The following is a 26,140-nucleotide window of genomic DNA, read 5'->3' as shown; positions in this document are numbered from 1 at the left end:
TCCTACTCTCCCTCACCTAGCCTCCTCCACTGCCCCGGCCCGCGGGGAATTCAACGGGGACCTGGGAAACAAAGGGGTCAGTCGAATGAGGGGACAAGAGACACGAAAGAATGAGAGCAAGTCAAGAGTCTGATCAAGCTCCAAAGAGTTTATTGTTTCAGCTGGGCTTATAAGCATTCAAACGAGGAAGTAACTAAGGGCTGTTCCTAGCAGGGTGGGGAGGGGGCTAGTTTCTGGAATATTACTAGGAGAAGGACCCTAAGGCGGGGGGTGCATTTTTGAGGAGATATGCAAGGGGAAAGTACTGTTGCTGTTTACGGTTGAATTCCTGAGAATAGTTTGCTCGTAAAATCAAGATAGCAAGGGGCATTTTTGTGATATGTTTTGGCTCCCGGCACTCCACTCTCAACATTCTGCACCAAGTGGTATTGTTGTTATAATTGATGAACCTACATCATTATTACCTAAAGTCCATAGTTTACATCAGGGTCCACTATTGGAGTTATACTTTCTATGGAGTTTGATAAATGCATGACAAGCATCTACCATTATGGGATCATCAGAACAGCAGAATAGTTTGGATGGTCCTATAAACATCTACATGCAGACTTTTGTGTGGACATAAGTTTTCAACTCATTTGGGTAAATACCAAGGAATGTAAGTGCTGGATCATAATTGTATGAGAATGTTTAGTTTTGTAAGAAATTGCTAAACTGTCTTCCAGAGTGTCTGTACTACTTACTAATTAAAAAAAATTATGAAAAATTACCATTTTAATCAATGATGAACTCCTTTGTAAAATAGAAAAACGATTATTTTTCATCATAACAACAATAATGTTCATGTAAAAGACAGATGTTAAAAAGGCAGATTTTAAAAAGTTAGCTCTTACAAATAGTCATCTGATGTTGTTTCTTTCAGTCTTTTTTCTGTGCATAGCTTTCCAATAGCATGTTTTAAGCTTGATTTATCTAGAAATCTTATCAAAGATGATGTTTTTCCTAGATACAACCCAAATCAAGAATTTCAATTATTCAAAATGTGTTATCTTTTAAAAGTATACCATAAAAATTTAAACATAAGTATTTTGGGAAAATATATGTAACATTATTATCTTGCCATAGTTTAATTGTTTTGTTTCTCTGAAATAACTTTCATACCTGTGTTTCCCAGACTTCTGTTGTTTTTCTTTTCCTGGGATATAGGACTGTAAGCAATATACTTTTCATTTTAGTTTCAGTTTAGAACCAGCTATAATTAATTATTTTGGTTTGGGTTTGGTTCGAGCCAAAAAGTGTGTTCAAACTTAGTTTGAACCAGACATTCTGAATTATTTACTCATTAAGGTTTGATAAACTATAGCCATTAAATAATAGAAAAATTGGGGTTTTGCTTGCTTCTAAAAACATTGCTCCTTAAAAAGGTATGAATTCTAATATATACCTAATGTTACTGGAGTGCCACTGGGAAAAATTAGAATCTCTGAACTTGGTAGAATTGTTTTTCTAAAAGAGAAGAAGGCCCTTTAAAGAAACAACCAAATTAAAAAAAGTTAATTGAGGCTCGGCGCCCATAGCACAGTGGCCACATACACTGGAGGCTGGCAACCTGGCCTGGGCCAGCTAAATAACAATGACAACTGAAATAAAAAATAGCCAGGCATTGTGGCAGGGGCCTGTAGTCCCAGCTACTTGGGAGGCTAAGGCAAGAGAATCACTTAAACCCAAGAGTTTGAGGTTGCCGTGAGCTGTGATGCCATAGAAAAGGCAACTCTGTCTCAAAAAAAAAAAAGTTAACTGAGATCAACCAACAGGATCTCACATGCTACCACATGGAAGAAACACAGACATTGGAAGGTACACTATCTACAGAATGTTAGAATTACATATTCTAAAGAGACTTTTTCAAAGCCAAGTTTGGGCAAACTTAGTTTAACTAGAGTCACGTTTATAACAGAACTGAACTTTAATCAACAGATTGTACTCAATTCCAGCATATTAATTAACCCTTAAGAACATCTACTTTCACCTCTCTTTGACCTCATTTTCAGTGTTATTGATCATATTGTATAATATTGTAAGGTTCCAGAAAACAGTTTGGAAAGATGCAGATAATAACAAAATGTTTATATTGAGTGATTCATCAAGTCAGAGACAACATTAATTATAAGATACAGCACTATTTTATCTTCGACTAAGAAAAAAATGGCAATTCATTGTAAGATGGCATTGACTGTGGGACACATTCCCATTTCAGAAATGTTACAACGCGCTAAAAGTGTTTTGCAAAAGCGTGTCTTAGAATTAACTACAATAGTGACATCTGAAAGTTTCTGTTTGTAATTATTTCCATGTTAGGATTCTATCCAATTTTTATCAACCAGTAAATTTCAACAATGAAAATTGATTTCTAACCACTGTTCTTTCCCACTGATTTTATACCGGTAGAATAAAGGAGATTGAATCCAGGATTGGTTCTCAATACAGACATTAAACACTTCTAATTATAGTTTATCATCTAATTGTAGATTGAGGTAGCTCATTCAATCATTACTGACTATAATAAGTAACAATAATAAACTGTTCAAAATTGAATTCAATTGTGCAATCTCTCAAGAGAGGTCTTGGATTATTTAAAAAGAAATTACTTGCAATAATAAACATTGTTTAAACAAAATAAACGAGGAACAATACAAACTTGTCCAGGCAAAAGAAACAAACAAAAATATTTAGTAAGAGCATCTTCCTGGCTGACTCTGAAAATTAGGATGAATACTAAGTTACTTTACTATCCAAAGTAACACTTCTTTCCATTTTAGAGCCGAACTGTGTCATAAAATTTTCTAATAGTCACATTTTCTAAAAAAATTAAAGTGAAATAAATTTTATAATTTATATGTATTTATTGGTTTTTTACATCAGTGTACTGTTCACAAGCACATCTCAACACACTCAGCCCCAAGTGGCTACCGAATGGGACAGCCTTAGGGAACTTCAATGGCAACTGATCTTCACATTCTGAGTTTTTAGAATTTTTCTTTCTCTTTCTTTTTTTAACAATTTGTTTTATAATACACACAGCCTCCAATGCGCTTAGATATCTGGTAAGGCACAAGGAGATTATTTTACTATCGGGTCCGTTTTAATCAAAGATCCCGCGACATAAAAAGCAATAAGCTGGGGAGGCGACGGGAAACCCTGGCGCCCAGGAAGGTGGCCTGGAGGGCCTAGCCGTTCAGATCAGTGCCCAGCTGGGAGGCTGGAGACACGGCGTTGGGAGTTGAGTTTCGAGATAGGCGCCGGGAGCTGCTTGGAACCCCGTGTCTTTTTCTGGGGCGCCTGCAACAGTAGAGCCAGACGGAGAGAGAGCCGCCTCGGAGCCGGGCGCGGGGTCTGGAGTCGCTACCGCCGCCGCCGCGGCCGAAGGAGCCCAGCCCCGAGCAGCAATGTGCCGGCTCTGGGTGCCTCCGCCCGGCGAGGCTGGGTGGGCGGCTGCCGGAGCGCAGAGCCGGGGGAAAGCCCCGCCTGCGTGCAGCTGGGAAGCTTCCTGGGGCGCGCTCTCGCCGGGGTGCACCGGCGCGCTGGCTGCAGGGTGGGCGCGGAGGAGCGGGAGCCCCGCCCGGGAGAGGCGGGCGCGGCGAATCCGGAGGGCGGGCACTGGGCGGGGCGCGCCGGGGAGTCCGAGCGCGAGCCGCCGGGTTCCACTAGTGCGCGGAGCTGCGGTGGCCGAGCAGGGTGGCGGAGCTGCACGGCCGGGAACCCGGCGGAGAGGCGGCTGGGCGGCGACGCGCGGGGGCCGGCCGGCGGCCGCGGGAGTCGGGGGAGGCCAACCGAGCCGTGGGGTCGTAGCCGCCCTGACCGCGGGGTGCCGCCGCCGCAGCTCCTGCAGTCGCGAGCGCGCCGGGGACTGCGCGCGGCCGAGGGCGCGCGGGCGGGGGCGCGCAGGCCCTGCCCGCCCCTTCCGTCCCCACCCTCCTCCGCCCCTTCCTCTCCGCATCTTCCTCTCGCCTCCCGCGCCCGGGCACCGGGCGCCCACCCTGTCCTCCTCCTGCAGGAGCGCTGTCCGCGTTGGCGGCCGGAGCGGGCCGGGCCGGGCCAGCGGGCCAGGGGATGGCGCTGCTGGACCTGGCCCTGGAGGGAATGGCCGTGTTCGGGTTCGCCCTCTTCTTGGTGCTGTGGTTGATGCATTTCATGGCCATCATCTACACGTGAGTGAGGGGCAGCCGGAGAGCCTCAAGGGGCCTCGGGGACCGCCGAGGATGGGAGGGAGGCACTTGCGCTTTGGAGGGGCCTGGGTTCGGCTAGGGCTGGAGAAAGCTGATTCTCAGACTGTTTCCACTATTCTCTCTCCCCTTGCTTGGACCGACTTTGGAAGGGAAAAGCGAGTGAAGGGGTCGCTGGGTTGCTGGCGCTGCACCGTCAGGGGCAAGGAGACAGCTCCTGCGTGTCAGACGGAAGGTTGCTGGCTTGGTTTGATTGTGCTGGGCATTGGTGTGGTGTTTTTTCATCTGGGCCAAGATGTATGGTGTATTGTTTTTTCTCTCGACACGGGCCACATTTCTGTTTTGGTGATGATGGTTTCCACTCTTCTGGGAGCTGCTCACAGCTACCTGGAGACCGACCTCCGTGTTGGTTTTCTTCTTCCTGGAAGAGCTCTTTGCGCTCAGATAGGTGTGAAGCACCTGTCCACCTCGAAAAATATCACCAAACCTCCGACCTGGCATTAGAGCTTCGAGTCCTGTTTGTACATTTCAGTGTGATTTTCTTTTCTTTTTTTCCCAATTCTTTATTTGCTGTCTTGTTTAGATTTGTACCCACCGTGAACTTACCACCCAGTCTTATTATTTAGCGAATGCGAGGCCTACTAAATAGAATTCCGTGATCTTTGGGCTGGACACGCGCTGGTGAGCAGGATGGCCTTCCTGGCCTCGTGGAGCTTACATTCTAGAAGGAAGAGACAGATGATAAAAATTCAAATAAGGTTGTTTCAGATGGTGATAGAGCCTGTCAGTAAAATAGAACAAGGTGATGGCAGAGGAGTTTGTAGCTAGTTTTGATGTATCAATCGTTTAACTGTCTTTAAGACCAAACCTGCCTATAGAAAGAAATCAAAGAATTGTGTGATGTAGCTTTTTGGCCTGTAAAAAAAGAACAATCACAAATAGTAATCTTTCCCATGAAGTACAATAGAGTCATATGTTAATACAGGAGAGGAAGAACTTTAAGAAATTAAGTTTTTTTTTTCTTTTTTACTGCAGAAAAAATATACCTTTCCTTTTGAAAATACCGCCTTTGATTACTATAACGTGCTCCTTTCTGCAGTTAGAAAGGAATCTTACTTGTGTAAGATGCCCTGATATTCCTTTGAATATGAATGAAAACACGCTGCTTAGATATTATTGCTCTTGTCTGGGCTAGTTTGAACTCCAGTTTGTGAACACATTCCGGAGTTCATTTTAAGTACATGAATTCTTTAAAAAACAATATTGCTGATCTTCCCAATCATAAAAAATTTTTTAAAAATGCTTAGTATGTGGGGAATTTATACAATACAGAGAGGAATAAAGAAGAAAATTACAATGTACCCATATCAAAACTGTATTACCTGTTCACCTTTGTGACTGTCCTTCTAATTGTATTTATCTCTCCCTCTCTCCACCTCTCTTTTCCCCACTCCCTGTTTTCCACTCTCTCCCCTTCTCTCTCCTCTTCTCTGTCCCTTCCTCCCACTGTCCTTCTAGAACAGTGGTTCTCAACCTTCCTGATGCCTTGACCCTTTAATACAGATCCTCATGTTGTGGTGACCCCCAACCACAAAATTATTTTCGTTGCTACTTCATAACTGTAATTTTGCTACTGTTATGAATCGTAATGTAAATATCTGATATGCAGGATGTATATTTTCATTGTTACAAAGGGGTCGCGACCCACAGGTTGAGAACTGCTGCTCTAGAGAGAGAGCTGAAAGGGAAGAGTAAGGGACTATATTATGATTATCTTCTGTAATTTGCTTTTAAAATTCATTTGTTTAATAAATGGTTACTGAGAAGGTGATTTGTTCAGGGCATTGGTACTGGAAGTAAGAGTGAGGAACAGAGATGTCCAAGGCTCTTGCTCACATGGAACTGGCATATAAAATGAGTGTCATCGTTTTTTTCATGTGGTATTTTTGGTTTAGGAAGTACTAAGATTTGTTATTATTGATGGGCATTTAGGTTGTTTCCAGTTTATCTAGATTGCTGTCAACACTGAATTTGTATGCATACATCTGTGAGAAATTATCTCAGCTGGTATTTCTGAAAGAAGAATTATTGGGCCAGAAGTGACGCACATTTTATGCCTTGATCCATAGTGCCCTATAGAAATGTTACATCTATTCATGATCCTGGTAACATAGTATGATGGCCCAATTTCCCTAATATCAGGCATTTTTCTACTTTTTGTTCTTATTTTCATTCGTTTAATTACTAGTTCCATTGAAGACTTTATATATTTATATATTAGTTACATTTACTTATAAATTACTTATAATTCTTCCTCTGGGTTGTAAAGTCTCTATTGAATTCATCTTTTTGATATGAAGGTTATTTTACTGTTGTCTGTTACGTTACAAATTTCTTCCTTTCTGTTTTATGTCTTTCAGCCTTGTACATGTATTTAACGTGGAGAAAAGCATGCGTGTGTGCGTGCATGTCTTAGGTAGATAATGTCTTTTTTTCTCTTTTGTTTTCTGACTCTTGTATAATTTCTTCCTCATTCTCTTCAATTAGGTTAGTCTCTGTTTACTTTTAGTATTTTGAGCTGTTTCTTAAATTTTTTACTCTTTAATTCACCTGTTATTTTACTTTGTTATCTGATGAGATTTCGAGCCCTAATTTCAGTTTCATCTAAGTATTTAACCACTTGTCCCAAAATCTTTTATTGAATGATTATTTTATTATTCCACTGCTTTGAAATATTATCTTTATTATAGACTAAACTCTTCTTTATACTTGGGTTTCAAATCTTCCAGTGCCATTTTATTTATTTATTTATTTATTTATTTTTTTAGACAGAGCTTCAAGCTGTCACCCTGGGTAGAGTGCCCATGGCATCACAGCTCACAGTAACCTCCAACTCCTGGGCTCAAGCGATCCTCCTGCCTCAGCCTTCCAAGTAGCTGGGACTACGGGCACCCGCCACAATGCCTGGCTATTTTTTTTTTTTTTTTGGTTGCAGTTGTCATTGTTTGGCAGGCCGGGGCTGGATTCGAACCCGCCAGCTCAGATGTATTTGGCTGGCTCCTTAGCCACTTGAGCCACAGGCGCCAAGCCCCAGCGCCACTTTATAGACCCATTATATTAGGTTTTGTACCAGTATCCACTATTTTAATTAATGGATTTTCCTTATTCTTCTGCAATTTTATTTTGTCTTTTTACACATTTTTACTTAAAGATAAACTTTAGAAACTTTTTCCCAGACTCTTACATAATCTTGTGAGGAGGTTTTGATTGAAATTGTTAAATTTGTGGCTCAATTTAAAGAAAATTAACTTCTTTCCATGTGGGACCATGATATATCACCCTCTCTCCATTGTACATTCATAATGAGAGCATCACTCTTCTTTAATTAAAATTAACACTGCTGATGTACCCTAATATTCTGGGCATCTTTCTTTAAATTGAGAAACTCCAGAGTTATTTCAAGTGGGTATTTTGTGTGTATGTGTGTGCTTAATGATAAATGGTAAAAGTTTTCTTAAAATACTTTGTTTCTAAAAACTGGTTATCAGATTAAAAACCATACGTCTGTGGACTCCTAATTATTAAACTTATTTAAAATGTTTAAGTAAAGGCTGGGCACAGTGGATCATGCCTGTAATCTTAACACACTGGGAGGCGGAGGTAGGGGGGATCTCTTGAGCTCAAGAGTTTGAGGTTGCTGTGAACCACAATGATCCTGTGGCATCACTGTAGATGATGACAGAGTGAGAGTGTCTCTAAATAAACGAAATGTTGAAGTAATACAAAGAGGGTAATAAAATTGCTGAGAAAAAGCATAAAACAGTAAAAAATTGCTTATTAAAAAGTTAAATATAATGTATAATGGTATCTAGTTGATTTAGAAACAATCATTATATTAGAAACAAACAATATATTTTATTATAGTGTATCTTAAAATGAGATAAAAGGCTAAGTATTAATCTGTATTTTTAAAATGAAGCTGAATTATTCAATACAATGAATAACTCTTCAATGAAATTTTTTGTTCTGATTTTGCAAATGTCTTATGCTTCCTATAAGCCTACAATTTAAAAAATTGTGATAACTTTTAAACTAGAAAACCATTATCGTCAATGTTTTGAAACCATCTCTACTCACTAGTAGTATCTCTTTCCATGGCTGTGCTCCTTTCCAATTTTAATATTGAACTGATACTTAGTCATTTCATAAAATTGTAGTATTTTATTTAATTTTATTGACAAATAATAATTGTATTAAATGTTTTCATGGGGTACATAGTCATGTTTTGATACCTATAATGTAGTGATCAGATCAAGGTAATTAGCCTATCCATCATCTCAAACGTCATTTCTTTGCATTAAGAACACAATATCCTCCATCTACCTATTTGCAATTGTATAATTTATTATTGTCCTAACACACTTTAGATGGCAGATATTTGTAGGATCTGTCTGTTGTGTTAGAGGTAACATTTAGATTAGAGTGTTTTGAAATCCAAGGGTCTTATTCTTGAGATTTTTAATTTCCTAAAAATAACTAATGATTATGGCCTCAGCAGAGTTGATAGTGATCATCGTGGGGCTTTTCTCTTCTTGTGAGCACTAGTATGGTTTGACAGCTCAGAACTAGTTGTTTTCTTTCCCCTTAGAGTCCTCAGGAGCCATCCTGCTGGATGACAAAGGTATCTAAACAGGACACCTTGCCTTATTCTCTGCCTCTCTTCTTTTTCTTCTTCCTCTTCCCCATCCTACTTCCCTCGGATTATCTTTTTCCCTCTGCACATAATAGGCTAATATTATACATGTATCATTTTTATTAATTAAAGGTGCCAGGCTAGTGTGGAAATACTTGTGTTTAGTTATTAACTGTCCTCTAGTAAAGCAGAAGTCCTTTTCCTGGAGATTTATTTTTTAAAGTTAATTCTGCTTTCTATAAATATAATACTCCTAATGTTTCTAGCATAACTTTTTTTTTTCCTAACTTCTCATTTGATTGAGATAGAATGCATAGATTGGTATGGCATTTACCTACTCATTATATCAAGATTATTGTAATAAGGTGGGTGTGGTGGCTTATACCTATAATCCTAGCACTCTAGGAGGCTGAGGCAGGAGGAATCCATGGAGGGAGGCCCCTGTAGTCCCACCTACCTAGGAGGCTGAGGCAGGAGGATTGCTTCAACCCAGGAGTTTGAAGTTGCCGTGAGCTAGGCTGAGGCCATGGCACTCAATACCAGGCAAACAGAGCAAGACTGTCTCAAAAAGAGAAAGTGACAAACTACCTATTAAGTACTAGTTGTGTTTTTAATGTAAATTTTAGCACGTGGAATATTACTTTTAGACAATACGATTTTTGCCTTAAGTTCATGAATACATTGGTGTTCCCGGCCTCTGTGGAACATAAATTGAGACCTTTTTTGGGTTTAGTCCTGAGGATGCTCTTGGACTTTGGGCAAATGTTGAACAGTCAGGATCATTGCTGCACAACTATCTTTTGGTGATTGAATGAGACAGCTCAGTGATTGAGCCTCTTTAACCCAAGCCTGGGAAAATACGGAATTGTACGATAGTGTGAAGCTTTAGAGGAGCCAAATGAACATTGTAATTCATTTTTAATATTCAGTGATGGTTCTATTTGCTTATTCATTATCTGCCCCTTTTACTACACCATATGTACCCCAGATTACTGAAACTATCTCTACTTAAAGATACCACCTTCAGCCTTGATGCCCTTCTACTTTATATTTCTTATTGTAGCCTTATCTTTGTGGCACACTAATCTTGGATCATGTGCTTAAATCTTACCACGACTTCACATTGTGTCCAAGTTAATATTCAAACTCCTTAACAAGACATACACAGCTTTTTAGGAGCTGACACATCCATTTGTTCTGATTTCTTCAACACCTTGAATCACTGGCATTCCCCTAATTGTGCAGTGTACTTTCTTTAGAATTGTCTTTCCATCCTTCCTTCCTTCCTCCTTTCCTTCCTGTTTAGTTAACTCTTACTCATTCAGATCATTTTAGACTTCAGTGCTTACTGGGTTAGGTGCCCCCTCAGTGTCCCTCTGTAGTACTTTGAATTTACCTTCTAAATTCTAAATGTGTGTTCCATTGTCTCTTTTCCCAATTAGGCTGTAAGCTTTTGAGGGTAAGGATGATATCTTATTTATTGTTTATCTCTATTGCTTACTGGGCATTCATTCAGTTATTACTTGTTGAATGAGGGATCTTTGGATTTTTTCCCAATAGCAATAGTAGAGTTTTACTCATTCATTAATTTGGTCTCAATTTGAGGTCATTGTGGTTTGAGATAGATGGTTGGAATTTGGGATGTTTTCAGTGCCTGTAGACTTTAATGAAATTAATTGGACCAAATGGAATCTTTACCTTGCTATTTCTGACCAATCGCGAGTTAAAGTAGAAGCAGGGCTATATCAATAATTTGTTTATCTGTAGATTCTTTGTTAAACCTGATCGCCCTCCCCCATTTTCTGAAGGTCATGAATGACCTTTATACTTAGATCTGTCTTTTGGGGAATGCACAGACCCAGGACTATCCTGAGTCGGTTGACTTTTCTTCCCACCACTTCTTCCCTGTGCAGAATTTGATTTTATACACAAAATAGTTTAAACATTAAACTCAGCTTTAAAAGGGTAGCTTTAGGGAATTATGTAGAAGAGGATAGTGGCGTTCTCATTAGTTTCCATTTGATGTGAAAAGTAAAGATTTTGAGTTTATGGTATGTTTGAGGATGTTCTGTGTTTTTTAGCACTACCTAAAGGGTCTGTATTTTCTGCCAGGTGCCTTTCTTAGTTGCTGTCAGCAAAATAACATGTTCTGTTTTTTATATGCCAGGGCTATCTCGGTGGTCACCAGAGGGTTAGTGAATTAGAGTTCTGTTGTTGTCCTGGTTTGGGAAATTAGTAGAAATAGAAATTACCGCTCCTGTTTTCTGTCGTGGTAGAATCCTTTGTATTCTATAGTTATGGTATGGAATTTACCATAGTCCCTTGCCTGGTGGAAGTATTTTCTTTTTTTCCCATAAAGCTAATTCATTCTTAGTTATTTTGCCGTCTCTGAGGAACCTTGTGTTAGGCAAGTGAAGGTTACACTGAGAAGCTGTGCTTTGTGTCGCCGATGAAGCCCATTTCCGATGCAGTATCGTTTTTGAAACAATCAGTGCTACGTGTGGTAACAGCCATGACACACACGGATCATAAACACACCTTAATGGCCTCTCAGAGCACAATCATGAGTAACCACAACAGTAACAAAGGTCTTTAGTCATTGGAATTGCTGGCATGGACCATGTGAAGCAGGGAACCTGCTGATACAGCAATCAGCCTAATTTTACATGAAATATTAATAAGCTTGGTGGCATGGAGCAAAGGAGAGAAATTCCTAGAGTCAGATAAATTGGTTCAGCTGAATCACACAGCACGATCAAGGGCTGTTAAGCAAGGCGAACTTTGCCCTTATGAAATCTATATTCTTCCTTAGAAGCCTTGAGTGAAATTCCTCTGCCTCATTTGTGAAGAGCCAGTATCAAGGTTGCTGCAGAGACTGCTAACAGCTGACTGAGGGGCACGGAGCATCACCCACCCCCTTGCTTAGCAATTTCATCTGTCTCCAAGGGGTTTCCCTGCATACCTTCTCCCCATACCAAATTAAAATACAAAACTGGAGAATCATTAAAAGTGGTATAAACAATTAAATCAAAAACTGCTGGGGAGGTGAGACTGAAAGATGGGAAAGATAAAAAACAAATAAGCTAAAATGATGAAAAAGATAGTAACAGTTTTCCACCACTGGGATGTTAGGGAATAAAAATCAACTAAGTTCAAGTAAGACCATCTGATTAGTTCAAAGGTTGAGAACTGTTGTGCAGAGAGGCAATTAGGATTTATTAGACTAAAAAAGCTAAAAAGTCCATCAGAACCCCTGAATATTTCTTACTATCATGTGGAGTTCTTTGACGTGTTCCCCAGTAGATGTCCCTCTAGCGTACAGTGGAAAGCAGGACCCTGAAGGCCTCTCACTCTGAGAAGCACCCGGACGGAACTTGCTGTGATCACCTCCCTCCCTGGCCTTGTTGGTAGCATTGGCATAATTACACAAATGCTATGGTTTGATGGAGAGGGATTCTAGCTCCTGATTTAAATTTTAATTTAAAAATAATTCCTTGGGAAAATGATACAAGTATTAAAATTTTACTATTCTGTCTCAAAAAAAAATTGCCTGTTTAAATTTCAGGGTCATTATTTTTTTCATTGAAAATGAAACAAATCAAAACCAAAGCCACATAGGAATTCCATTCCTTTTATATCTCAATGCATTCCTGAAAATGCCATAAAATCAAATTTCTGAAAAATTAAATGGACACATGTTAGAGGGGGAGATTTTATTTCAAGAGCACTAAAAATATTGTTCAAATCCCAAATCATGGCTTCTACTGGTCTTAATGTCTTGGGTTATGCTGCCACTAAGTGACAGCTTTCCAGGTATTAAGGGCTATGGGGAGGGAGGTGAGAAGGCTGCTTTTATAGCCTTTGCTATGGGGCCTGTGCCAGACACAGGGATATAATGGTCAGCAAAACAGAATAGAGTCTCTTCTGGAATCCCTGGAAACATCTTCATACTAGAAGGTGATATTGCTTGGATTACATAGTAACTGGTAGTTACTTTGTTATATTGTATCTGCTACAAAGTGGGCCCTTCTCACTGTCTCCCTCTACCACAGCCCAGTGAAAGAGGATTTTTGTGAGGACAGAGGAAAGAAGAGAAGCCAGGATTTTTTGACAGGTTATGGGGTTGGGGGGAAGAGTCAGGACTATGCAACATCTCTGCCCAGCTCAGATCCCATCTAATAATTTCAAAGGAGAGCTTAGCTTAAAAAAAGAAAAAACATTGTGGCGGGCGCCTGTAGTCCCAGCTGCTCGGGAGGCTGAGGCAAGAGAATCGCGTAAGCCCAAGAGTTAGAGGTTGCTGTGAGCTGTGTGATGCCATGGCCCTCTACCCGAGGGCAGTACACTGAGACTCTGTCTCTACAAAAAAAAAAAGAAAAAACAGTTAATAGGGCATTTTTAATGAATAATAATTCATGGCATTTAATGTTTCTTTCGTACTTACATTGTTTTTACACTTCAGGATGATGTCTGTAGAACTTTAAATGTGTTCCTAAATATTAGAGGTAATTTCAACTTTCACCTAAATATTGGACATACAGTGGAACCTCCATAGTTGACCACCTCCTCAAATTGACCTAATTTTCCTTAACTAGACATGTATGTATCAGTAAAGTAGGCCTACTTCCTTATGTTGACCACCTTGTATGTTGACCAGTTTGTTGGGTGGTCAACTCACAGAGGTTCTACTGTAATTTTTTTAAATTTCAGAATATTACCAGGGTACGCAAGTTTTGGTTACATTGTTTGCATTGTATAGATTGAGTCGAAGTTATAAGATCTCGTGCATTGCACCCATTAGGTGTGGATTTACCCTTCCCGGCTTCTCCCCTCTGACTTGCTTTATTTTGTTTCATTTTATTTCTATATGTGCACGTAAGTGTTGATTGATTAGTTCCAGTTTAGTATTGAGTGCCTGTGGTGATTGATTTTTTTCCATTCTTACTATACTCACTTAGAAGAATGGTCTCCATTTCCCTCCAGGTTGTTACAAAGGATACTTGATCACCATTTATTTATTTATGGCTGAGTAGTACCCCGTGGTATGTACACACATGCTATGTTTTATGAATCCATTCATGTATTCGTGGGCACTTGGGTTTGTTCCATATCTTTGCAGTTATGAATTGTGCTGCTCTAAACATTTGAGTGCGTGTGTCTTTTTGATAAAATGACTTTTTTTCCTTTGGGTAAATACCTTGTAGTGGGATTGCTGGATCAAATAGTAGGTCTACTTTTATATGAGTTCTTTGAGGTATCTTCATGTGTTGTTTTGGAACTTATTGATAAGAGCCCTTTTCTCTGGAGTTAGGTCATAATCTCACTGTGGCTTTGATTTGCGTTTCCCTAGTGATTAGAGATGTTGAGATTTTTAAAAAGTATTAGTCTATCTTCATTTGCCAAGTTTCTGCTCATGTCTTTTGTCCACTTTTTGACAAGGTTGTTTGATTTTTTTTTTTCTAGCTGATTTGCTTGAGTTCTTTGTAGATTCTGGTTGTCAGCCCTTTATCAGATGCATAGCGTGCAAATATTTTCTCCCATTCTGTAGGTTGGCTATTTGTTCTATTGGTTATGTCCTTGTATGTAGCCAGTGCAACCTATGCAATAAAAACAAATCAGGAGCTCATTTTACCAGACTTCAGACTGTACTGCACAGGCACAGTGACCAAAACAGCGTGGTACTGGCATAAAAAAATAGAGACATTGACCTGTGGATCAGAACAGAGAACCTAGATACGAAACCATCTTCATATTGCCATCTGATCTTTGACAAAGCAGATAAAAACATGCACTCGGGAAAAGAATCCCTATTCAATAAATGGTGCTGGGAAAATTGGATAGCCACATGCAGAAGATTGAAACAAGATCCCCACCTGTCACCACTCACAAAAATTAATTCATGGTAGATAGAAGACTTAAACCTAAGGCATGAAATTATGAAAATTCTAGAAATTGTTGGGAAGATGCTTATAGATAATGGGCTAGGCAAAGAATTTATGAAGAAGACCCCAATTGGAGCAGCAACAAAAATAAATAAATGGGACCTGACCAAATTAAAAGGTTCCATTATAATTTAAACGGCATTAGATGTGTTCCTTGCCATATTGTGACTTATCTCATTTTAACTATAACTGGAGGCTATTAACCATTCTCTTTCCCCCTTTTAATCTTAATAATCTGATGATTAAAGATTTGGTTTTAAGTTTTAAAAAAAAGCAACATAATGGCCTAACATAAATATATATGAAAGAGACTATTTTAAATATGTGAATTTCCAGCGCTTCCATTTTGGTATATAAAACTCATCAGTGTTTGACATCTCTAAATCTGATCAGAACTGTAGTAATTTAGAGAAGTTCCATTTGATAGAAAATTTCCTTAAAATTGGCAGGGTAGGGTGGCACCCGTGGCTCAGTTGTTAAGGCGCTGGCCCCATATACCGAGGGTGGCGGGTTCAAACCCGGCCCCGGCTGAACTGCAACCAAAAATAGCCGGGCGTTGTGGCGGGCACCTGTAGTCCCAGCTACTTGGGAGGCTGAGGCAAGAGAATCGCTTAAGCCCAGGAGTTGGAGGTTGCTGTGAGCTGTGTGATGCCATGGCACTCTACCGAGGGCCATAAAGTGAGACTCTGTCTCTACAAAAAAAAAAATTGGCAGGGTTTTTTTGTTTTTTTAATCAATTGCAGATAACAATAGCTATCATTGAATGTTTACTTGTGTCTTGATCTCTTGTATTTCTCACAGCTACCCTATGCGGTAAGCAGGATTATTCTCAGTTTTTAAAAAATCTTAGGATAATGAGGTCACTAGCCCAAAGACACACGGCTAGGAAGCTGGAATGGAAACTCAGGCAATCTGCCTCCAGCCCAGGCTCTTAAACCAGTATGCTGTATACTACTAGAAGTAACCTAAAAATAACTTCGGAAATAATCCATAGGGATAGGGTATCCATATAGGAATTTCTCCAGTGGCTATGAATCTTAGCTTCTGACAATTTTGGCAATGGGTAGGTTGTGACAGGACGACCCTTGTTCATCTTCTCCCACATTCTTACACCACGTATTTTGCTCCTTCACAAGCTTTGTGTTTTCAGTCCGTCCCATAACCGTTGATCATTCTAGAAGTTTCCACTCCAGCCTTTCTCTCTCTTTACAGTCTCCTAGTCTTCCTAGGCCTATGGTTCTCAACTTTGATTGCACTTTAGAGTCGCATGGAGGGCTTAAAAAATACTGCTGCCTAGGTCTTGGCCGGGATTTAATTGATCTGAGCATCAGGAGTGTTTTTAACTCCTCAGGTGATTTTGATGTGAGTCAAGGCTGGACTGACTGCCCAAAGCTGTCAATCCACAGTTGACCCCTGCACCTGCCATCTCTTGGCTTTATTTAATTCTTCATCTAGCCCAGAACCTATGGGCCATCGTTTCATTATTTGCCCCTCATCTGCCCTCATTTTGTATCAGACTGCCCTGTTGTCCTGAATCCATCCAATAATTTATAGCTTTTCAACTTTTAAAATCCTGCAGAGGGTCATGTGGACTAGTACCACTGCACATGTGAGGTCTCTAATCCCAGCTCAGCCTGCAGTGCTGTCCGGCAGTACCTTAGGTCCCGTGTGCATTACTGACAGAGCCTCTTCCTAATCTTCCCCATTCAACCACTTTCTTGGCAGATGATCTTAACTCCTACTTCACACTGTGGATCCTGTCCTGCCATACATTTCCCCCCCTTTTCTTTCTTTACCCTTTAACTAGCTCTTTCCCCTTAGCCCGTGCACTCAAGTATTCTTTAAAACTTTATCTAGAACCCTCCACTCCATCTAGCTACACTTTGGCCCTTTTTACTTACTGTCAGGTTTCAGGAGAAACTAGTGTTTATTTACTGTTATCACATCTTGTCTTCCATTCATTTACTTTGTAACTTGTTTTTAATCTATCCCTAGGCTCTATCAACTGCCCCCATCTCTGCTACCAGTGCTCCAAGGACACTGAGTACATATTCAATCTAGTGGACATTTCGGTTCTTGTCTTCATCTCTCAGCAGTGTTCTTTCTTCAACTCTGAAAAAGTAAACAGCCTAGGAAAATAAACCCTTCTGTGACTTTATTTGCATCCTGGCTTCCTTCCTACTTTTCTTCTCCATTCACTCTTAGTCTCTCTCATGCATTACTGCTTCTATAATGTTAATTGTATTCATTCTCAGGCACCTGCTAATAGCCTGCTCTGTCTGGGAGAGCTTATGTGTTTACTGAACTGTGGATGGCTCCTGTATTTTTATCTCTAGACTAATGTACCATCTAAGCTCTCTGTGTCTATTTACACTTCGTTTATTCAACAATATTTTAAATTGAGAACATTACTGTGTATCATTGCTTTGTTGGGCCCTGGAGAATATATAGTCTGCTACAATGTTTCCCCAGGTATGATTCGCTGCCAGCCTGCATCAGAATCATTTGAGATGCTTATGAAAATACAGATTGCTGGGCTCAACTGGTTCACTAAGTATTTATACTGAAAGTTGCAAGCCATTAGTCTCCTAGATAAGAGACATCACTACTTGATGTCTTAACAGTAACTTTAAGTAAAGTTAGTACATGCTGAATGATATTCATTACTGATATTCATTTCTCATTGTGCTGAGATTTTATGACTGTCACCGCTGGTGACCTAAGCTCAAACCTGGGAGTCGTGCATGTGTACCCCTCATCTCCCACACTGTCCACCAGCCCTGACCCCATCAGTCATTGGCTAAGCCCTGGGCATTCTGAAATCTCATTTTGCCTTGACTCTTTTCCTTCGCTACCTTCTTTGACCTTATTGGTCTGTGCACTTATCTCTTTCTTTTGGACCTTGGTGAGATTTTCCCTTGCCTTCCATCTTCCCTGCCTGGACCTTATTCTCTTCTTTAAATACAAAAATGATCCTGATTGCTTCCTTTTAGTCTTTTATGGTTATTTCTTGCCTAGAAGATGACTGCAGGCCTTCTCAACCTTGTCTGTGACATCACCGGAGAGTTTGTAGCAAAGAGGCATCTTAAAACTGTGCTTCTCAAGCTTGAATGTGCCCGGAAAGCACCTGGCCATCTTGATTAAAATTCAGATTGTTTCAGTAATTCTGGTGGTGGGGCCTGGGAGTGTGACTTTCTAACGAGCTCCCAGGTGGTGCTGTTGATGCTGGTCAGTGGACCACATGTGAAATATGAAGGTCTTAAAGGGACACCACCTAGAAAAAGGTAGATGCTACTCTGGGAGCTGGGGTGGGGATTGCTCAGGGTCAGGAGTTCAAGACCAACCTAAGCAAAAGCAAGACTCCTGTCTCTCTCAAAAAATAGAAAGATCAGGTGGGCATGGTGGCATGAGCCTGTAGTCCCGGCTACTCCAGAGGCTGAGCCAGGAGGACTGCCTGAGCCCAGGAGTTTTGAGGTTGTGCGAGCTATATGATACCACAGCACTCTAGCCTGGAAGACAGAGTGAGACTCTGTCTCCAAAAAAAAAAAAAAAAAAAGAAAGAAAAGAAATACTAAACCTCCTCCCCCCACAAACCCCTTTTCTTTTCTCTTACTGTCTTCTAAACATACTTTGATTATGGTCTGTATCACACAGCATTTATAAGAGGCTTGTACAGAAGTTACTTCTGAATGAGAAGTGGCCTCCTCTCCTATTCTAAACACATGGGAATGCTGTAATGATGAGACATTTACACACACACACAACCTGAAAATATGGAAGGAAAACTCCATATTTCAGAAATGAGGAGGGAGTTGATCTTATCTGCTAATTCTAATTCCAGTGACATGTCTGGCTTTATTGATTTTTTTTTCCCCTCATTATTGGTGGCATTTTCCAGCTTCTCTGCGTGCTGGGCAGTTTTTATTAGCTGCCAGGGGTTTTGAATTTCACTTTGTTAGGTGTGGAATATTTTCGTTGTTCTGGATTCTCAGTTTCATCTCTCTGATTCAGAGGAGTCCTCTATATTCTGGCTGGCTCCTGCCGCCTGCACCACGGCCTGGAGAATGTCTCAAAGCTGTGAGCGGGGGCAGTGGTGGGACTCTCTTGTGTTTTCCATGTCTCAGAACTCACTGTCCTCTTTTACCTGATGTCCAGTATCTTAAACACTGTTGTTTCCTATGTTTTATCCAATTATTTAGGTTGTTTCAAGTGAGAGAATAAATCTAGTCTGTGTTTCTTTATCTTGTTCCAAAGTTGAAGTCCAGGAAATGGAAGGGGGAAATCAGTAGGGTTTTTAATTAACTTGCATAAAAACAGAAAGCTGTTCCCTATGTGTGGCAACCCCTAACTGTGAACAACCCAAATATCCATTAGTAGGAAGTGTGATATATTAATACAAGAAGCACTATTATGTGTTGTAATGAGAATGAATAAACTATAAATAGTGACATGGGTCAGTCTCACAAACATGATGTTAAGCAAAAGAAGGCAGATATAAAAGAGTGTATATAAATAAATATACATATGTATATGCACACACATATGGGTTTATCTCTTTCTTATGGGATTCCATTTATCTCAAAGTTTAAAACCAGCAAAACTAGTCTTAAATGTTAGAAATCAGAAAAGAGGCTGGGTGAGGCGGCTCACACCTATAATCCCAGCACTCTAGGAGGCTGAGGCAGGTGGATTGCTTGAGCCCAGGAATTTGAGAACAGCCTGAGCAAGAGTTCGACCCCATCTCTACTAAAAAAAGAAAATAGAAAAACTAACTGGGTGTTGTAGTGGGCGCCTGTAGTCCTAGCTACTTGGGAGGCTGAAGCAAGAGGACCACTTGAGCCCAAGAGTTTGAGGTTGCTGTGAGCTATGATGCCACAGTACTCTACCCAGGGTGACCAAGTGAGACTATCTCAAAAAAAAAAGACCAAAAAAGTCAGGGAAGTGATTACCCTTGAGTGGGGGTGTGGTAATTAGAAGGGGGCATGCAGGGACTTCTGGGGGTCTGCTCATATTGTTTCTTGATGGGGGTACTGGTTACATGAGAACTTCACCTTGAAAAAATTCTTTTATTTGTGTACTTACACATGACTTTAGAATGTGTATACAGCATGCATTGATAACACGTATCCCCCACCCCCAACAAAAGGGTCAAGGCTGCAAGCAAATGTGCAATGGGAAAGTAGAACTGGATTCCCAATGTAGAACCTAGAATTGAGAAAGTGCTGTGCCCAAAATCCTGGCAGAAAGCAAGTCATCCGCTCTAGGCTGAGAGTAGAAATGGGCCCCTGTGAGTGTGCAGTGTGTAGGTAGATGTTGCAGGCTCAGATTCGTACTGTCCAGGTAATGCTGAAAGCCTGATCTGAGATGGCGACGTAGAACTACTTTATAGGACTCTGTCCGAGCTGCTCATGATACTGGCTCACTCCATGAGTTACGCCACCAGAGCCTCTTTTGAGACAACAGGCAAATAGGCTATCAATCACATTTTGAAAAATACAACCGTAATTGCTTTACAACACACTGGCCATGGCCAAAGGCATCGTTTCTGTATATGGCAGACAAAGTTCGACAAAGTGAACACATTCTTGCTCCAAAACAAAGCTTCGTTGCTGTTCCCTTTTGGGGCCATCACCGAAGAGGCGGCAGCCAAAATGAAGTTCAGTCCCTTTGTGACTTTGAAGCAAGAACCGCAAAAGGCATTTCAATGATTTCAATGCCCCTTCCCCCGTTCACAGGAAGATTATGTTGTCCCCTCTTTCCAGAGAGCTAACACAGAAGTATCCACTTGTATACAATACATTAGATCCATGCCCATCTGAAAGGATGATAATGTCAAGGTTGTTTGGGGATGCTACAGAGGTCAGCAGATTGGCAACACAGTCCAGGTGTACAGAAGAAATATGTCATTGACCCTGAACAGGGCAGCGGGAGCAGGTTAAGACAACTGTCCACAGGGGCATTCCCCTCACCAGGGTGGTTATCACTGGGCTCAAACTGGACAAAGACTGCAAAAAGATCCCTGAATGGGAAAAGATCTCACTGAGTGGGAAAGGAAACGGACAAGTGAGCATTGGAAAGATTTGAGGATAAAATCATCTTATATACAACTTTCATTAAAAACTGCTAAAATTGGCTTGGCGCCTGTAGCACAGTGCTTATGGCGCCAGCCACATACACTGAGGCTGGCAGGTTTGGACCCGGCCTAGGCCAGCTAAACAACAGTGACAACTGCAACAAAAAGACAGCCAGGCATTGTGGCAGGCACCTGTAGTCCCAGCTACGTGGGAGGCTGAGGCAAGAGAATCGCTTAAGCCCAAGAGTTGGAGGTTGCTGTGACCTGTGACCCCTTGGCACTCTACTGAGGGTGGCATAGTGAGACTGTCTCAAAAAAAAAAAAAAAAAAGAAAGAAAAAACCTGAAATTGAAAAACAACAAAGCTTGTCAACTCCTTTATGAGTTCTGTAAGGAGAGCTTCCACACCTGTGCAGCGTCCTGGTGGAACCACAACTTCTTGGCAGTAGGGAATTCTCTTGTTTGTTGTTACATCTCCAGTTCATAGGATAATGTTTAATGTACATTTGGGGCTCAAATATGTTGTTACAAGTGAATGTGAAGTAATCGTGGAGCACCAGTGTGCGCAGAGCATAGTGCGAGGTGTGTTTTTAGTGACTTAGTGGATATTCTTTTATTGTTTTGATAAACAGTTCAAGTAATTTGTACCTGGAGTGCTTTGTCAGTTGTGTTACAGAAGTCAAAACAGTATTCTCTCAAGCAGCATCTAGGGGTACACTGCACGCTGACCCCTGGAGGTGTGGAAAGAAAATACTAGAGAACAACAGAGACAGGAGAGGTACAAATAGTTTTTTAAAAGGGCTTCTGTGTAGCCTGGCTATACACAATAGGGACAGGTTTGGGGAGTCAGAATGAATCTACGACAAGATATGGCATTCTTAATAGAAAGAAAAGCTCTTGAAAAGGTAGGCAGCATGTCTATATTAGTATTTGAAGTAAGATGTCCTTTTTTTATTTGTTTTTGAGACAGTCTCTCATTCTGCTACCCTTCTTAGAAGGCAGGGGTGCCTTCCTAGCTCACCGCAACTTCAATCTCCTGGGCTTAAGCAATAATGCTGGCTCAGCCTCACTAGTAGCTGGGACTCAGGTGCGCACCACCATGGCCAGCTAATTTTTCTATTTTTTTGGTAAAGTCAGGATTGGCTCTTGTTCACAGGCTGGTATCCTGAGTTTAAGCGATTCTCCCACCTTGGCTTCCCAGAGTTCTAGGATTACAGGTGTGAGCCACCATGCCCAGAGTAAAGGAAAATTTCTTTTTTTAATTTTTATTTTTTATTAAATCATAGGTGTGTACGTTAATCAATTTCGAGGTACAATGTGCTGGTTTTATATACAATTTGAAATATTTTCATCACACTGGTTAACATAGCCTTCACAGCATTTTCTTAGTTCTTGTGTTAAGACGTTTATATTCTACACCTAGTAAATTTCACATGTACCCTTGTAAGATGCATCAGTTAGGTGCATCCCACCTATACCCTTCCCACCAATTACCCTTCCTCCACCCATCCTCCCCCTCCCTACCCCTCCCTCTCCACTTTTCCCTTCTTCTTGGGCTATAATTGGGTTATAGCTTTCATAAGAAAGCTATAAATTGGTATCATAAGTAGGGCAGAGTACATTGGATATTTTTCTTCCATTCTTGAGATATTTTGCTAAGAAGAATATGTTCCAGCTCCATCCATGTAAACGTGTAAGAGGTAAAGTCTCCATCTTTGCTATGTTGTCCTCGGTACAGTGCTATGACATCATAGCTCACAGCAACCTCAAACTCTTGGGCTTAAGTGATTCTCTTGCCTCAGCCTCCCAAGTAGTTGAGACTACAGGCACTCACCACAATACCCGGTTATTTTTTGGTTGTAGTTGTCATTGTTGTTTAGCAGGCCCGGGCTGGTTTTGAACCCACGAACCTCAGTGTATGTGGCCAGGCACCAAACTTAAAGGAAAATTTCTTTCTTTTTTTTTTGTATTAAATCATAGCTGTGTACAGTAATGCGATCATGGGGCACCATACACTGGTTTTATAGACCGTTTGACACGTTTTCATCACACTGGTTAACATAGCCTTCCTGGCATTTTCTTAATTATTGTGTTAAGACATTTACATTCTACATTTACTAAGTTTCACATGTACCCTTGTAAGATGCACCACAGGTGTAATCCCACCAATCACCCTCCCTCCGCCCACCTCCCCTCTCCCTCCCCTCCCTTTCTCCTTTCCCCCTAAAGGAAAATTTCTTAATGAAGATGAAGAAGGGAAAAATAGTACCTGCTCTAAATTCATACCAAAGTGTAAAAGCCACTATTAAGTACAGTTTAGATTATTCTTATTGCTTTTGTTTTTAATGTAAAGTCTTGACACACGCAGTGAAATTTTTTTTTTTTTTCTTAAACAGGGTCTCACTCTATCACCATGGCTAGAGTTCTGTAGCATAGTAGTTCACAGCAAATTCAGACTCTTGGACTCAAGTGATCCTCTCGCCTCAGCTTCCTAAGTAGCTGGGACTACAGGCACCTGCTACAGTGTCCGGCTAACAGTAAAATTATTAGTGGATTAGTTTTCTCTGTTAATTGGTTGGCACGTCCCATGTATGTTTCGATACAGTTTAATAGCACTTGATCATACAGTGGGACCAATATCTAAACATTGCTGGGATTTTATTTATTTATTCATTTGTTTATTTATTTGGAGACAGAGTCTTATTATGTCGTCCTCGGTAGAGTGCCGTGCTGTCACAGCTCACAGCAACCTCAAACTCTTGGGCTTAAGCGATTCTCTTACCTCAGCAGCTGGGACTAGAGGTGCCTGCTGTAATGCCCAGCTATTTTTGTTGTTGTAGTGGTCATTGTTATTTAGCAGGCCCAGGCTGGGTTCGAACCCACCAGCCCTGGTGTCCCTAACCACTGACGTACGGGCGCCGAGCCCTATTGCTGGGATTTTAGACCTTTTTATTCTGTCATCCACATCTCAAACTCATGATTTCTACCCTTTTGCTTCTCCCTCGCTCTCCGCTGCTTCTGGGTGATTCATTTTCTAATTTTGCTTCCACTTCTCTCTTCCAGTGTGTGTCTGCAGTCTTCCATTTTCCCTGTGTTGGGTTTCAAATGTCAATGATCATGATTTTCATTTCTAGACACTGTGTGGTTCTTTTCACGTACTTGTGGTTATGTAGGATGGTTTCACTCATTCCTTCTCTGGGGTGTTTTTCAGGCAACACGGGTAGTTTGCATTCTGGGGTCAAACGCAGATGGTCAGATATTCTCCAGGAAGACTTTTTTCTTTTATTCTTCTTCACTCAGGGCTGAATCCAAGATAGGGAGCATCTCCATCTTCCCTCAGCTGGCCAGGATTTTTCTACTTGGACTTACACAAGGCTTCACAGGACAGGTGTCCCTCATTCCTCTCTCAGGCTTGTCTCCATCTTTAGGTCACAAAGGACCAGTAGGTGACCAGGAGGCAAGCATTGACTCCCAGCTGTCACTGAGAGGTTTCTCCTAATTTCTGGCCTTAGAGATCCTTTCTTTTCTCAACAGCTCAATCATGTAGTTAAAAATATGCTTTTACGTATTAACCTGGATGGAAGTGGAAGACATTATTCTTAGTAAAGCATCACAAGAATGGAGAAGCATGAATCCTATGTACTCGGTTTCAATATGAGGACAATTAATGACAATTAAGGTTATGTGGGGGGAGGCAGAGGGACGGAGGGAGGGGGTGGGGCTTTGGTGTGTGTCACACTTTATGGGGGCAAGACATGATTGCAAGAGGGACATTGCCTAACAATTGCAATCAATGTAACCTGGCTTATTGTACCCTCAATGAATCCCCAACAATGAAAATAATAATAATAATAAAAATATACTTTTAATACACTTGTATTAAAAAGGCAAGGAGAAAATTATATATTATGATATATGAATATATATACATGATATATATGTATTCTTTAAAAACCTCTGAAAGGAAAAATGAGAAACTAATAATGCTGAGTGGGCAGTGTTACAAACAGGGCAGGTGGGGACAGAAGTGACAGGGAGACTTCTGTTATGGGAACCTCTTAGTAGTTTTAGTGATTTGAACCCTATCTTTTTTTTTTTTTTTTTGAGACAGAGCCTCAAGCTGTCGCCCTGGGTAGAGTGCCCGTGGCATCACAGGTCACAGCAACCTCCAACTCCTGGGCTTAAGTGATTCTCTTGCCTCAGCCTCCCAAGTAGCTGGGACTACAGGTGCCTGCCACAACACCTGGCTATTTTTTGGTTGTAATTGTCATTGTTTGGCAGGCCCAGGCTGGATTTGAATCCACCAGCTCTGGCGTATATGGCTGGTGCCTTAGCTGCTTGAGCTACAGGTGCCGAGCCATGAACCATATCATATGTTGCTGGTTCAATCAGTTAAATGTGATGTAAACTTTTTTCCCCTGTCAGCAACCTAGATGTTCTGTGCTGGGTGGGTTTAGAAATGGAACAGTAATCATTTTTGCGAGTATATAAATTTTAGATCGTGGTTTTGCCTCTCTTTAGCCCTCTAGATGAACTCTGTAAAGCAATTATTTTTCACACTATTTGAGGGCAAAGGTTTAGTTTTTTTTTTTTTTTTTGAGTTTTCCAGTCTGCCATGGGCTAATATTTTGGTCAACTACAGGGTTGTATAAATTGCTGGTCACATGCTTGCCTGTCATGGCCATGTCAAAATTGCTGCAAGTTTTTTTTTTAACACTTTCTGTTAATTTCTTCTTATTTGTAAATCAGTAAAAAGATACTAGTGGACCAGACTGCACTTTGAGTAGCATTGCTATAGTTGATGTTCCATTATTTGCTGTCATTTGGTGTTATGGATCAGAAATTGATACCACCTTATTCTTTAAATTTCTTATTGCTTTAAGACTTTTTTTATGTAGGTAACCTGTTTTCTTTCTCTAAAAATGTTTATATGGCCTTATCTGAAACATGGGTTTGCTGCAGCATACCCCTGGCTTAATTCCCTAGAAACAAGCCTATGGCCCCTGTTCTGGATGGTAGGACTGGTCCACTTTGAAAAGCCATTCATAAGCTAAGGGTGGATTTATTGATAACTAGTGTTCTTTGACCTTCTAGATCACAGTTGGTTCTCACCATACTGAGTCAGGATTGCCATCTGGCTGGCAACAATTGTATACCACTGGTGTCAGAGATAATAAAATGTGGAAAAACATGTATTTCAGAATATCTTATAG

The 26,140-nt window shown here is 40.8% G+C and overlaps 1 protein-coding gene across 1 annotated transcript in view; it reads left to right on the top strand.

Moving 5' to 3' along the window:
- The first annotated feature begins 3,705 nt into the window (after positions 1-3,705).
- The window catches only part of UGCG (UDP-glucose ceramide glucosyltransferase), a 44,362-nt gene continuing 21,927 nt past the window's right edge, over positions 3,706-26,140 (top strand). Inside the window, exon 1 of the mRNA XM_053565900.1 lies at positions 3,706-4,208. Coding sequence (XP_053421875.1) covers positions 4,111-4,208 — 98 coding nt within the window. The 5' untranslated portion in view covers positions 3,706-4,110. The remainder of the gene's footprint in view (positions 4,209-26,140) is intronic.

The sequence above is a fragment of the Nycticebus coucang genome, chromosome 2 (genome assembly GCF_027406575.1).
Source record: "Nycticebus coucang isolate mNycCou1 chromosome 2, mNycCou1.pri, whole genome shotgun sequence".
Lineage (NCBI taxonomy): Eukaryota > Metazoa > Chordata > Mammalia > Primates > Lorisidae > Nycticebus > Nycticebus coucang.
Note: the sequence above shows the minus strand (reverse complement) of the source record. Positions and strands in the feature narration are given on the sequence as shown.